Here is a 14,932-nt window from a genome sequence, read left to right as displayed (position 1 = left end):
TACACCCAGGGAGAGAATGGTTGGTGACATTGCATGCTGCGGCTGGTCCTGCCAAATGTTTTTTCCAAGGTGGCTGTGTTACAGAGCACAACAAGGGGGGCCTGGGACGATATATTATTACTGAAACAAGCCCCCAGGTCCGTTATGTCCGCCGTCTATAGGAAAGATGTCTCTCAATGCCTGAGATTCGTGAAAAGGAAAGGAAACGTTTATTTAATGCTATACAAACTTAAAGTAATGACCTAATGTCTTCATCAAAAATCTTAAAGTCCCTTAAAAACGCCCACAAACAGACACAGTCCTTCCTTCCTTCCCCCTTTGCCTGGTCCAGAGTACCATATTTCAGGAAAAGAAATAGAAGTCCATGGCTCAGGCAGTCCTCTGGTTCTTCCCAGTCAGTACTCCGTCTTGACTGGGAGACCTCCCTGGGTTCCTGGCACCCTCAGCTGTGTCGCCGGGATCTCTGCTAAAACAGGGTGGTGGTTCCCCCTTCTACAGCTGCGGGGGTCCCCACTCTGGCAAAGGCACGTGGTCCTCTCTCCCAGGGCCACAGGAGTCCCCACTCAGCCAAAACCGAGTGCTTCTCCTACAATGGCTGCCGTGTCTGGGTTTTAAATCCCCGCGCCAATCTTCCTCTGCAGCCCCATTTCCGACTCCTCTTACAGTTGGCCTCACATGCCAGAACTCTGCTGTCCTTTCCAGCTTTTCTGGTCGCCATCTTGGGTCTGGGCAGGTGTGACCCCATGTCCTGGAGCCAATCTTCTCTGAGCTCCCAAGCAGGTGCTGTAACTCAGGGGACCTGCCCCCCCAGTCACATCTTGGGGAGGGAGGTCCCTTTCCATCCCCCTGGCCTTGAGCATGGCCATACATAGCTATTTAGCATATCCAAGCAACCAGCCAAAGGCTATAGGTATATTAAATGACCACACCATGGATTAGTTGCAAAGCTTCCCTGCATGTTCTTGCTCTGTCTGCCCCTTCCCCCAACTCACACCTGTGGGGGAAGGGGTGAAGACACCTTAAAATCTCCTGGACACCTTGAGTTCTGGACCCCATTTCAAATGCCCACTTGGGGTCCCCCCTCTTGGCTGCACCCTGTAACAGTTGCATTAGACTATACTCCCTCCAGCAAGGTTTAAGAAGATGAGTTTCTGAAACTCATCAACACCTATATGGGCAGCCTTTTTAATTTGAGCCGTTTTGGCGTGGTGTGGTATCTCATCGTGGTTTTAATTTGTATTTTGCTAATGACTAATGACGTTAAACACACTTATTAGCCATTTTGATGGCCTTTTTGGTGAAGTGCCTGTTAATTTCTTTGCCCATTTTCAGTGGCGGTTTCTCGCTTTTCTTTAGTTGTGTTCAGGAGTAATTTATATGTTTTCAGGTGGCTCCCTGTTATATATTATGTGTTTCAAAATCCTCTCCTGGTCTGTGAAGCATTTTCACACTTACGGTGTTTTTTTAAAAAAATTTTTATGAACAGAAGGCCTTAATTTTAATAAACCTTCATTTACCACTTTTTTCTTTTATGATTAGTGCTTTTTTTCTGGGTCCAGTTTGAGGAATTTTTGCTTTTCCCAAAGTATGTAAGACATGTTCCCATTGCTTAAGAAGATTATTTTAGCTTTCAAATTTAGGTCTGTGACTCATCTTGAATTAGGTTTTATGAATGGTGCCATATCCCACCATCCCCACGGCACAGCAGCAGCCCTCTTGGGGACACAGAAAGCTTTCTGGGGCTTTAATTAGACCCCTCGGGGAGTGCAGGGCTGGGCTCTGTCCCCAGGCTGGCCCTCAGCTCTGGCTGGGCTCCGAGCTATCTGGACCCGCGGTGTCTCTGAGGGCCCTGCAGCGGCCGCCTCAGGTTATACAGCCTGGGAGGCGAAGAAGCCTCGGCTCTTTGATTCCTCTGATTTGATTTGTGGTTTTGGTTCCCACATCTCAACAGGGGACAGATGTGACCAGCTGGGCCTGAGGAAGCCCCCTCTTCCTCCTCCCCTCCCTTCCTCCCTCCCTCTCTCCAAACTCCTCTTCTCAGTTTAAAAACATCTGATGTCTCTGAGGAAAACTGGTCTTCAACCTGCAAACACATCCCCCCCCACAACTGTATGCTTCGCTAAGGGGACTTCAGTTCCCAGCTCCAAGTCCTCACGCCTCTCCTCTCTCGATTTTGAAAGCCACAGCTTGCTGTCACCCCCACTCCAGCTCTGCCCTGGTGTGGCCCTGGGAGTGAGCGCCTTCTTAAGTGGGTCCTCGATGGCCCCACTCTTGTCCCAGCCCTGTGGCTGGGTAGCACTTAGCCGCCTGGCTGGCCACCCCTTCTTTGGGAAGACCTCACAGAAGGAGCACCGTTAAAGTCCGGTTTTGAGGGAGGAGCTGGAGTTTGTTAGGTGACAAAGTGGGCTTGCTCAGGAACGCAGCCCTGCCCCAGTCTTCAGGAGGAAGAGACGGGAGCGGGAGGGGAGGGGCTGGTGGGGAGCCCTGGGTTTGGACTGTGGGGAGTCCTGTGGTCATGAGCCATGACATCAGATGGAGCTGGATTCAAATCCCAGCTCTGCCCCTTAACAGACTGGTGGCCTTGGGTACTTGATTAACCTCTTTCAGCTTCCGCCCGTGTCCTCAGCTGCAGAGTGGGCATATGAATGCCTGCTTCTCCGGGCTCAGGGGTGGACAGAACAAGTGTGGGGATCACACCACACAGAGCTCCCACCCCAGAGATGCCCTTTTGCTGTGACAGTGGGACAGTGACCCAGGTCTTCTGACAGACATGGGGCAGCCTTTCGAAACCACTGAGGGTGAAAAAGAAAAAGTCATTGCAAGAGACTGGCGCAAAGTGTAAGCCGTGCTGTTTATTTCCTTGTGGTGTGGATGGGATGAGCCGCTCCAGGGCCTCTGTACCAGCTGGGGGAGGGGGGTCTCCTTAGCCCCAGGCAGCCCAGCTTATGGTGCCCTTTGGGCTGGAGGGAGGTTGGGGGGACAGGGAGGGCCCGAGCCTTCCGGGGAGGGGCCACCATCACTGTGCACCTGCAGATGATGACGGGGTCCGGTGGGCTGGCCCCAGCCTTCCCCAGCAATGTCCCAGCCCTCGGGGGTGGGTGGCCAGAGCCAGTACCGACTCCCTTTTACAGGGAAGGGGGACAAGCATTTCCGGAGCAGTGGGGCGACAGTGCCTGGCTCAGACCAGGCCTTCAGGGAGCCCAGTGGAGCTGGGGGGCCGCAGGTGCCATCTGGTTCAGTAATTTCATTTCATTAGGAAACAGGCCTGATGACGTGGGGCAGCAGATTACACGGACAGAGCCGCTCCTGGGGCCCTGAGTCACAAGGTCAGGCCCCTGCCAGCTCTGTGGGCGGGGGAGCTGGGCGCATCACTCCCCGCTGGAGGATTCTGGGCTCTCTGAGCTTAACAACCGTGCCCAGGTCTGAGGGCCGGGGCAGCCCCTGAACCTGTCTCCCAATGAGGCCGGTTTCCCGGGAAAGCAGAGGGAAATACAGAGCAGCACAGAAAGGGGGTGGGGCCCAGGGATACACCCTTGACGTCAACCAGCACTTTTCGGAAAGAAATCACCGTGGGACATGTGTGGGACAGAGGTCCCCGGGGGACAGACGTCACTCGAGGGCCACAGTATGTGAGGAGCGGGGAGGGGGTCTGCCCCAGATTAACGAGGTGGGGGTGGGGAGAGGCGGGGCCTGGAAGGGAAAGGCTGGACACCAACAGGCCAGAGCGACCATCTACTCGGACGACTCCTTGGGCACATACGCCACATTGTCATAGGCGGGGGGCGGAGAGGCGGCGGGGCTGGGGATGTTGAAGTCTGTGCTGAAAGCGTTTGGCAGGAAAATCACAGGCTGCAAAGAGAAAGAAAACCCAATGACAGTCTTAGGAGAGGTCCAGCCCTGCAGGGAGGTGTTGCAACAGCGCCTCCTTGTGGCGATTCTGAGAATAGCACCCCAGCAACGAATTCTGCGAGTCTGAACGGGTCAACTCAGAAACTGTCCTCTGTTCTAGTCATACTTCAAAGAATATTTATTATAGCCAGCGATGACCCAGGTGCTGGGAATACAGCAGCGAAAAAAACAGACAAAAGTCCCATCTCTCTAGAAGCTAAAGATCTCTCTGGTCTGCCCTGCACTGGGTCCCGTCGGCCATACATAGCACCACCCTCCTTGCCGCTGGACGGCCTTCATCCTCCACCTTTCTCTCCGGCCCCTGCATTGGACGAATCCTCTGGATTGATTTCCCTGAGCCCTGCTCTGCTCACCCTCCCCTTTGAACATATCTGTCTGCTCAAAGGCTTTCGGTAGCCTCACCTCCCATTTTGCATGTAGCCACCTCTCCAGCTGCACCCTCACCACGGTCTGCATTTTCCTGCCCTAAGCGGCCTTCACTCCAACTGGTTCCCCGGCCACCAACACCCGCCTCCACCCCTTTTCTGGCTTCGCAGGGTTTGGGAACCTAAGCTCAGTTTCCACTGAGGCATGCTGTCCTTTCTGTTGGCCCCTGTCTCTCTCATGGCCCGTGAACTTCTAGAGAGTTCTACTCAAATGCGTGCAGCCCTCCAACCTCTCCCCTGCATCCAGGGCATTTCACTGCTCTGCGTCAGGGCTCACAGAGCAGCGGGCCCATTGGTGCTGGCGCCCCCCCTGTGGCTGCTCATAGAGCAGCGTGTTCATTGGTGCGGGCGCCCTCCTGTGGCCATAAAGAGAATACTCCCATCTTTTAGCAAAGACTTCTTTGGGTCCCTTCCTTCATGAGTGAAGCTCATCGAAGCCCAGTCTTTTCGGGTTGCTCCCCAGAGGGAAGCAGGGAGGGTCTGGAAGCAGAGACCCTTTCCCGCGCACAGCCTTCCTCAGAGGCCTAGATTGGGGTGGAAGTACTCACCGCGTTGGCTTGGGCGCGGGTGGCTTGGCACCCAAAGTGGGTGGCAATGATGGCGATGAAGAACTCCAGGATGGTGAAGATGGTAAGCACAGCCAGGTAACCCCTGCCCACATCCTGGGGGCCGAAAACCCACAGTTAAGGCAAGCCGAGAGTTCTAGCATTGAGGAGGGAAGGAGGTCCAGAGTGAGAGTAACTGGTCCACGGCCACACGGCCAGTTGGTGGCAGAGCTGGAGCTGGAGCCAGTCCTCCTTCTGCCCGTCCCGAGTCCTCTCCTCACTCTACCGGGCTGTCTCTCCGTTCCCCCCAAGCCCATGCTTGGGGCAGGGTCATGGGGTCAATGCTCATGGGGTCTAGTGGGACTGGCAGGCCCAGCCAATGCCCAGGGCCCTGGCCTCCTGGTGCTGCAAACCCCTGCCTTCCCCACCCCCTGGATAGGGCTCTACCACTCTCCATGTCTCCCCACTGCTGAAAGCATCTGAGAACACACCCAGTTCGTGACACCAAAATCCATGAGCAGAATGGCCGTCCCGGCAAAGGCCGCCATGGCACTGAGAATGTTTGTCCCCAGGCTGCTCCTCACCTGCATGAGAGAGACAGGAGGGAAGGGAGGAGAGGGAAGGGGCGAGGAGAAAAAGAGAGGACAAAGAGCCCGAGCCCCCCACACCCAGCCCCCCACGGCCTGGGGGCAGTGGCCACTGATTCCAGTTCTTGTCGACCCCTCTCCTTTCCTCCGATTCCTCCCCAGGACCCCCCGGGAATGGCTCTGTTCAGCAGTCCCCTGTCCAAAGCCGGGATTGCCTCCCTGTTGCCCACACAGAGCCTTCCATGATGACCTGGACCTCGCACCTCTGCATCTAAGTTCCTTCCGCTCCCGTCCACGACCCCAAACAGAACCATATGTGGTTTCTGCAGCAGTCCTGCCCGTGCCCCTCCTTGCAGCCTCATGCTTTCCCTTCAGTGTTTCTCAGTCCCTTCTGCCCACCAGGGCCCAGCTCGGCTGCCTCCTCCTCCAGGAGGGCCTCTCGCATCTGCCTTTTCTCTGAGGACCACGAGCACTCTGTCTGAGGACCATCCATCGCTTTCTGCCCCATACTGTATTTTGAAGGGCAGGCTCTGCCTGGGCTGTCTGGGTGCTGTCCTGTGCCTGGCACTCAGCGGGCCCCCAGGAAGTGCTTGTGGAAGGAGCTGAATGGGTGAGTGTATATGGGGTCCTAGTGGACAGGAGTCCCGCCATGGCCCCACCCTTGTCCCGGGTCCCCTGACCAGACTTACCAGGCAGCTGGTGTGGCTCTTCTCAGCTGCCACCGAAAGGGACCCAGAGATGATGAACTGTGTGGGGGAGAGGGGACTCCTGTGGGACTTTGGCCAGGACACTGAGCAGGACACGTCATATGCTTGGCTCTGTTGGGGCCATGGGCACCTCTTGGCTGCCACCTCCTCTGCCTCCTGGCCAGGCGCCTTAGTACTAGGTACTAAGGTACAGAGAGTACCAGTACTCTCTGGTTACTAGGGGCCCCTGTCCGGGGAACCAGCTGAAACTTGCAAGACATTTTCATTGACATCCTGTCACCAGAGCCTCATAGGGAAGGCATTGTGCCTCCAAACATGTGCTGAGCAGCAGGCATGGGCCAAGGACAGAACAAAGTTGACAAGATGGACAAGACCCCTGCTCTCAGGGGGCTTCTAGTCTCACTGGGGAAGACGGGCACTGAGCAAATAAACAATCAAGAAGTCCCATTAGCCGACGTTTCCCTCAACGCTGGGTAACATGGACTACTTGAAGGGCTACTGTGCCCCGGGTTCGGGGACCACCACTTACTGGAGGGATGTCCTTCTCGTGCGAGTCTCTGACTCTCTGTAAAGGGGGAAGCTTTGCAAACGAGTCGCCGTTTGGTGCAGAATCAAGGCTTGGTAATTGGCTCCTGTGTGCATTAGCTCTTGATTTTCCCCAACTATGGGGTAGGCGGGGCCAGAACTATAGATCCGGTTTTTAGACGAGGAGGCTGAGACCTGTGACTCAGACCCTACTGTCTTCACTCCAAAGCCTGGGCTCTGCTGGCGAGCACGGCAAACGCAAACGTGCTCGCTTCACGTTGGAGATTGCCCAGCAGGGGTCGCTGCCAGGTTGGCCGGGAATGGGTAGAGGAATAGGCTCAGGGGCTTCAGAACCGGTCAGACTCCCAGGCAAGGGAGCGCAAGGTGGGCTGGGACTCAGGAGGGGAGCTGGCGAGTTTCTGCAGGTCCGTGTTTGGACACAGGGTGAGGCTGAGGATCCAGGTAGCACAGATGGTTAGAATCCTTATCCTCTGCAGCCACCCCCTTTGCTGGAGGCTTGGCATACACAGGAGTGGGGGCTGGCTCAGGTTTAGGACGAGGGTTTGCGGTTAGGAGTTAGACTGAGGCTCAAGCCCCCACCTGGAAGCGGCTGTGCTCAGGAGAACGTGATGGGGGCGCGCACAGGGGGCAGAGGTGAATCTGGGCATGGCCCCCAAATGACTCTGCACTTACGCAAGCTCCTCCCCAGAAGGGGACGCCGCCTTCGATGAAGAGCATCCCCACGCGGCCACGGCGGACCATGAGCAGCACGCTGCCGAAGCCCAGGTGGATGAGGCCGATGAGGATCTGGACCGTCTGCGGGGAGCGGTTGGCAGCTCAGGCAGGCGGGCAGCCGGGCTCTACACCGCCCCCTGCCGGCCGCGGAGGGCAGCATGCCAGAGCCCCGTGCTCCCTAAGGGACTGGAGAATAAACTCACATTCTGTTGTTTTGAGATATCGTGATAACAACCGTAAAAGACAGTTTTAAGAAGGAAAGGCAGTTCCCCACAGCCTTCGGGACCCACCTGCCTGTTTGCATGTCTCTACAGGTCTGCATCCTGCTTTGTGCTGGGACCCCTTGGCTCTCCAAATCGCTGGGCGTTGCTCCCTGGTTGTCTTTGACCTACTTCATTCCCTGCCCACACAACGCCTCACCTTTTCCTTCCTCTCCTTCCTCATCCTGTACCGTGTATCTTCTGGGGCATCTTGCCCATTTCAGTGTCCATCATCACTCCATCTGCCCGTGGCTTGGAGCTGACCCTCCCTACCCAGCTGAAATGTCCTAAATTTTTTCTTTTTAAATTTAAAGAGGTGGCTTACCAGCACCCCACTGATCCCTCCCCAGAAGTGGAATGGTTCTCCCAAAAGTGGGGACATGTGGGCTTCTGGTTATTTCTGCCACATTTCTTTCCAAATGTTTTTTGGCAACGACTAAATTCTAGGATTGAGTGCCAGGGACGCTGGAGGTCCTCGGAGCCAACCGCTGCCTGATCCAGGAGCCCTTTCCAGCTCCTGACTTCCAAGTGGACTCCCTCACGACGCGGCCCTCACTCCACCCAAATCACATATGGGCCGGTCTGCCTGCGAACAGCGCGAATCACAGTCTTGGGGCCCAGCGCATTCAGGCCAGAGTCCCTGGGTCCCATGGGGCAGTGAGGTTGAAAGTAGAACTTGACAGCCGGGCCACCCCAGGGCACAGGATGCCATGTAACCACTGCGTGGCCTTGGGCCAGTGACCTTGTCTTGGCAAGCCTCAGTTTCGTCCTCTGTCCCGTGGGAACCGTGCGTCTTGTCTCACAAAGTGGTGGTGAGAATCGGAACGGGCAGTGCGTGCAACTCCCTTGGCGGAGTGCGTGCACCTCTGGGGGGTGCTCCATCAATCAGAGCTTTCATCATCATCACCATCGTCGTCATCATCATCTCATCACCATCACTAAACTATGCTTTCATCGGCCACTCAGAGGAATGGAGGCCAAGGGGCACACTGAAGACACTGTATGTGTGTATGGAGATGAATATGTGTGTCTGTCTATTTGTCCATCCAGCCAGCCAGCCACCCACCCACTTCCTATCTAATATTTTATTCCCCCCCCCCCCCCCCCCCCAGGGACCAGTATCACAAGGCCATCTGAGCCTGGGAAAGGCCATAGAGCCTGTCTTTCATGGACCGTCAGCTCGGCAGGAGCTGGCCCTCAGCCACCACTTCCTCTCCTCCCCTTCCTTCCTCTGCTCCTTACATCCCAGGCGTGTCAGCCTTATCTTCTGTCCTTGAACAAGCCACATGCTTCCCCACCTCAGGGCCTTTGCACTTGCTGTTCTCTCCGCCTCCAGACCTTCGTCCCTTGCTTGGCTTCTGCTCAGCAGCTAGGTTTTAGCTTAAATGTCATCTTTCCGGAGAGGCCTTTCTGTTCACCCTTGCTAGTGTTGCCCTCCCTGCTCCAGATTTTTCGACCTCATTATCTTATTTGGAATTATCTCCATCATCAGTTTAGTGCTTTACTCTCTGTGACCTCCACAGGGAGGGGTCCTTGTCGGTCTAGTGCACAGCTGAACCCTCCAGCACTCACTAAGTATTTACCGCTGCTTGCCCCCTCTCCAAGGTGTGCACCCCGGTGCTAGGCACCTACACCTCCCTGCTCAGCACCTACGCCTTGGGTCATTCGGAGAGGCCGATCTTACCCCTAAAGCTTTGGGCTCTCCCGTCAGGAAGGTCTCCGCAGGCCGCAAGTCCGGCGGCTGGGTGGTCCTTGGAGTCTGTGTCCCCAGCGGTGCATGATCCCGGGAGGCTGGCACATGGAGGTGGGCAGAACGGCTGGTGGTGGGCGGAGGCCGCTGGCGTTGCTGGGTGGTATGACGACAAACACCCCGTTGCTGGCGGGTGCCGCGGACATCTTGTTCCGAGCTCCTGGGAGACAAAGGCTCGGGAGATCCTCACGGGAACGTGACGGCTGCACGTCTGTGTCGAACTTTGTGCTTTATAAACAACATGTGACCTCCCCCTGTCCACTGCGGCCCCCTGCGGTGGGCACCAAAACCCCTGACTGTCTGTGTGGGAGCGTCTCTTGGAGAAGTGAATGGGTGTCTTAGGTCGAGGGGTTCCAGGTGAGGCTCGGCCAAGGCTTCAATTCCAGTCTCTCCATCCCTGGGAGCCACCTTTTTAACCTCTGCTTGGTTGCATGGAGAGGACTTTAGTGGGAGCAGAGGCTTAAACCTCCTTTCCCTGGAGAGGACACACAGTTCCTGCGAGGCAGAGCTCAGCCAGCAGGGGTCTCTTCACCTGTGACTGGAACTGCCATATCGGACCGGCCCCTCAGCCCTGGCTAATGTGCTTGTGCAAACAGTCACCTGCTTCGGGAAGGTTTCTCTTTGGCCACCGGAGCAGTCGCCATGAATGTAGCAGGGATCATGGGTTATGGAAACTTCATGTACGTGTGTCTGGCCTGAGCAAACACTTCGGGGGAGGGGGGACCACCCAGCCGTCAGGAGATGAGTTTTGCAGGGAACAGCAGAGTGAGGAATCGGCCTGACTACATAGTAAAACCAAAGACAGTCATTGTTCCCAATGGCATCGAGTGGTTCAGCACTTGTCTCTGTCAATAGAGGCCAGGATTTGAACCCTGGGCCCTGCAGTGACCATGCGACATGATAAAAGATGGCCACCTCCCCTTGCCTCGGTTTCCTTCCCTGTCAAGTGGGGATAATAGCACTGGTAGGGATCTCACAGGGTTTGCTGTGAATTAGATAGAAACGACACATACAAACCTTATAAAAAGCCCCTTTTTAAAGAGAGCGAATATAAACCAGGGTCAGATGCAGAATCCCTGCCCTCAGGGGGCCCACTGCTTAGGAGGAAGAGCAGGAGAAATCTGCAATCCGGTTGAACACACGATTATTGAGCAGTTCCTCTGAGCTCCAAGCTCAGGGGCTGGGAGTAAAAGATGAATTCAGACCGAATGTCCTGTTCTCACAGGGTCTGACGAGCCAGGGCCACTGCCCTGAGGGTCCCTGCTTGGGGGCGGGGAAGGGGTCGGCGGAGGGAGGGTCGGCCAATGCCACCCTGACTGTGGGGCGGAGGAGCGACTTCAGTGAACACACGGACCTCCAGCAGGGGGCGTCAGAGACGGCTGCTCCTCCTCGCTCACCTGCCTCACCCCACGTTCCTTTGCTTCTCCCTCTCTCTGTCTCTCTGTCTCTGTCTCTGTCTCTGTCTCTCTCTCTCTCTCTCTCTCTCTCTCACCTCAGTTTCCTTCCTCGCCCATTGGCCGTTGCCCTCCCCTCCCCACCAGATATTCTGGGGACAAGCAGACAGTTGCCCAGGGAGACAGGATGGTAAGAAGCTAAGAAAATTTCTGGGCGAAATGGAATGGGGAAACTGAGACAAGAAAATGAAACAAGGCCAAACAGTTTGAGCAACTCACAGCCAGCTGGTGAACCGCAAGACCTTATCTGCCCTGATCAAGGACACTCGAGGGCACACGGTTTCCACTTCTCCCTAAGCAGAGAACTCACAGCCTCCACGGCCAGGTGGGGGAGGAGGGGAGGGCTGATGCCAGTGGAGAGATAACACGGAGCAAAGGGAGCCAGCTCCGCTCCCGAAGAAGCCGTGGGGGGGAGGGGGGGTACCCTGCCAGCTCCCGCTCCCAGAGAAACAGCAAGACGGCGCTCCCCCTAGGAATTTCCCCTCCGGAATTCCCACGTCTCCCCCATGTAAACTTGCTTCTGAGAGTTCAAGGTGAGGCGGATGTTAGGGTTTCTGCCCGCCACCTTCTCAGGCTGCTGGCCTCCGATGTTAATAAAAGTGCAGTTATCATCCAACCCCTGTCTCTGCTTTCTGGCCGGGTGGTGACAGGCAGCAGGAGCCCCGGACGGGGCTGCCCTCTGGTTTCACGAGATGCTGCTGGAGATCACCTGGTCTGGGAGCCCCAGGGCGTGGGAGGGAGTGGAGAGGGAGCGGGCAGGGGGATGGAGGGTGTGGACTGAGGAGGACCCACGGGCCCCAGGCCTTTGCTTCTTGAGGTGTGAACATTTAGGCCCTCACGCCTTTCCAAGGGAGAGACAGGCATGGGTTATGGGTTGTGCTGAGAGATGAGGAAACAGGCAACAGGAGAAAAGCCCCTTTCTTGGGCTCCCTTTCCCAGAGTGGGCTGGGCCCCGTGAAGCGTGACTGACCCAAACCAGTTCATGAGCCTTTATCCTCCGGCCCAGAAAGTTACTGGAAGCGCCTGAAGGCGCAGAGGCTCCTGGGACTGGCGAAACGGACCTGCCAGACCACACGATGACGCAGGACCCCGCACCCAGAGACAACATGAGACAAGCTGCAGCCCAGCCGAAACACCCGGCCTCTCCAACCGCCCATCACCCGATGATGAAGACTCACAGCCGACCCCTCAGCGTGGTGCCCGTGCCTTTCTCCACGCCCAGCCCTGTCCCTCCCCCAGGAAGGCAAAATCAAGCCTTTCCTCTCTGCACTTTCTTCGCTTTGTGAATTCTTCCACAGCCCGTGTCGCCGACCACCCTAACAACAGAGCTTCAGAGAGGGTGAGGGTGTCTCCTGTGGTCACACAGCACCTCGGTGGAAGACCTGGGATAGGCCCTGGACTCCCATCTCCCGGTAGAAGAACTGCCGACTTTTATGCAATTCATCCACTCCTGGGTTTGCATCCCACCTCTGTCAGAGTGAGGGACTGAGACTTGTATCTGGCTCCTGGGAGTAATGGATCTGAAGCGCTCAGAGGCCGCCGACCAGCAAATTAAAACCAGTGGGGACTGAGTGAGTTGGCCACCTGTCCACTTCCTCAAGGTCCTTTACAGAAACCACACCTGCTCTCACTGTCATCTGGAGGGGATATTTAACACTAGAGAGGGAGAAAGAATACACTTCTAGAATGAAAGTGATAGTGGACTCAAGAGTTAGACAATTTTAGGGCAGTGGGAGGAGGAAAGAGAGGAAAAGGTCCAGAGAATAAGTAGCATAGATGGTAGGTAGAAAATAGACAGGGGGAGGGCAAGAATAGCATGGGAAATGGAGAAGCTAAAGAACTTATGTCACATGGACATGAATTAAAGAGGGGAAATGTGGGTGGGAGAGGGTGTGCAGGGTGGAGCGGAGTGAAGGGGGGGAACGGGACAACTGTAATAGCATCATCAATAAAATGTACTAAAAAAAGACTTGGACAATTTTAGTTTAAGGTAAATAGTTCATAGGCCCAGTGGGTAAGGCACATGTTGAAGCTATTGTTTCAGGAACGGCCGGTACGGCCCACCCTGGCCCCACCTCCCGGGGCACCCACCGCCTGGGGCGCCAGCCACTGCGCTCCCGGGAGACACAGGCCCCCGGCCCAGGGCGAGAATGACGCAGTTTTTTTAGATCTAATTTCCCCTGAATTTCAAAACCCCTCGCAGCACTCTGTTCTCTGTTATAAAAGGGCTGGCTTGAAAGGACATGTCAGACCGTTAGGGTGTGAGCCCGCCGTCCGCTCAGATCGCCGTCTGAGTTTGAAGAAAGCGCCCGTAAAGACCTGATCCCTGTCTCTGCTTATTGGGTCTGGCGGGTGACAGGCAGCGCAAACACCGGCCTTTCTGGTTTCAAAAAGCACAAAACCTTTCAGTGGAACCCATTTAACTTGGTGAAAACCTCACTGTTTTGCCTGAATAGTTGTCATTTCACCAGGGACAGGTAAGAACTGCCTGAGACCCGTGGTGACTTGTGACGTGTTTAAGAACATTTTCTGGGGTCCCTGGGGGTCGGCGCCATGGGGGGACTCCTCCCGGGCTCTCTGATGGGGCCTCGCGGTCCCAGGGGGAGCGGCTCCAGGCTGAGCATGTGCGTCATTAACTCATCTCTCCTGGCACTTGGTAAGAAACCTGTTAAAACTGAGACCTCGCCCTCCATAGGAGTGGAGAAAACACCTACAAAAATAGGCCGTCTGCTGATAGGGTGGGTTAAGTGGCAACAAGTGGCAATCCCGAGCAAGAGCGTGGCACACAGTTTCCGAGGCTTGCGGCCTCCTCTCTCTACACACGCACCGCGCCCCACCCCCACCCCCAGCAGCCACCACTGTCATCTCTGCCCCTCAGGCCAGGGACCACCCCTCTGTCTATTGAACAAGCCACCTGGCCCATGCCCCAGGCTGTGTGCCACCAGGAAGAAAACTGTTTTCCTCACTGGCCAATCAGCCAGGGACAAAGTTAAACACTGATGCTCGTGTACCAGAGACAGGCAGGAGGAAAGAGGGAAACTCCCGGTCCACCGAGGGGGACGCTTCCCTGTGGCAGACACTGGGAAACACCCCGACAGGCACAATAGGCGTGTCGTCCACAGCTGGATGGGCAGTGGTAGTAGCCTCATCGACCCCACTCTGCAGTCTGCAGAGTGGCCATCTGCAGGAGGCCACAGGTCCTTACCCGGGGCGGCAGGTCTCGTTCAGCCCATTTAGTAGACCAGGAACCGGTGATCAGGAGTAGCGGTGTGGTGGGTGGGTGTTGGGAGCGGACCAACAGCCGACCCTTGACCCAGTCGGGTCGGGTGAGACGCATCTGCACAGGAGAGGTGACTGTGGCCGGGTCTCCTGTCTATCTCTTCCCATATGCCTGTCCCTATTAGCGTCAGGTGGTGAGATTTTTGGACACCTGTGCTTTATAACAAAAAACCTTGCACGATGCCTCTGATTCTGCACGAAATGACTTGCTGACCACAGAACAGAGACCCCCAGCAACCCTAGTGCTGCCTGCTTCCCCGACCTGGGAAGTTAAGGACAAAATTAAACTGTGGGCAGACCAACTGCCAGAATGCTGAAGGAAGCTGTTGCTAGGAATGTTTCTTAGGGAGTCACCACCTGAAAGCTTATGATTTATTAGAGCCACTACCCCTCCCATACCCTGGACAGGAGTGTAAAGAAGCAAGGAGTTCTAGTTGGAAATAATAATCTCAATACATGGAAACGAACACAAAACATGGCCCCCCCAAGATGTATAAATCAAAAAGCCTAGGCAAAAATCCAGTTACCATATGATATAAATCTAACCTTAACGGACAATAGCTAATTTCTATATAACCTATAAATCACCCCTTGCACCCTTTTAATGTAGACCAATCCCTAGGATCTTAATAGACACCTGGTTACTAATTGGCACCTGAAAGTTTGTGCCTGTATAGCTTCATTGGCTATCTGATTAATGACCCTCTTGGTCAAAATAACCTTTGTTTAACATGCTTGATCTGTGGGACCTCCTGT

The 14,932-nt window shown here is 55.6% G+C and overlaps 1 protein-coding gene across 1 annotated transcript; it reads right to left on the bottom strand.

Moving 5' to 3' along the window:
- Positions 1 to 2,832: 2,832 nt before the first annotated feature.
- MS4A15 (membrane spanning 4-domains A15) lies at positions 2,833 to 9,795 on the bottom strand. Its single transcript, XM_028517750.2, is given in 7 exon segments — positions 2,833 to 3,849; positions 4,883 to 4,996; positions 5,371 to 5,463; positions 6,156 to 6,212; positions 7,392 to 7,514; positions 9,378 to 9,469; positions 9,472 to 9,795. Coding segments are annotated over 7 exon segments (714 nt in total). The 5' UTR covers positions 9,590 to 9,795; the 3' UTR covers positions 2,833 to 3,732.
- Positions 9,796 to 14,932: the final 5,137 nt, after the last annotated feature.

The sequence above is a fragment of the Phyllostomus discolor genome, chromosome 6 (assembly GCF_004126475.2).
Source record: "Phyllostomus discolor isolate MPI-MPIP mPhyDis1 chromosome 6, mPhyDis1.pri.v3, whole genome shotgun sequence".
Classification (NCBI taxonomy): Eukaryota; Metazoa; Chordata; class Mammalia; order Chiroptera; family Phyllostomidae; genus Phyllostomus; species Phyllostomus discolor.
Note: the sequence above shows the minus strand (reverse complement) of the source record. Positions and strands in the feature narration are given on the sequence as shown.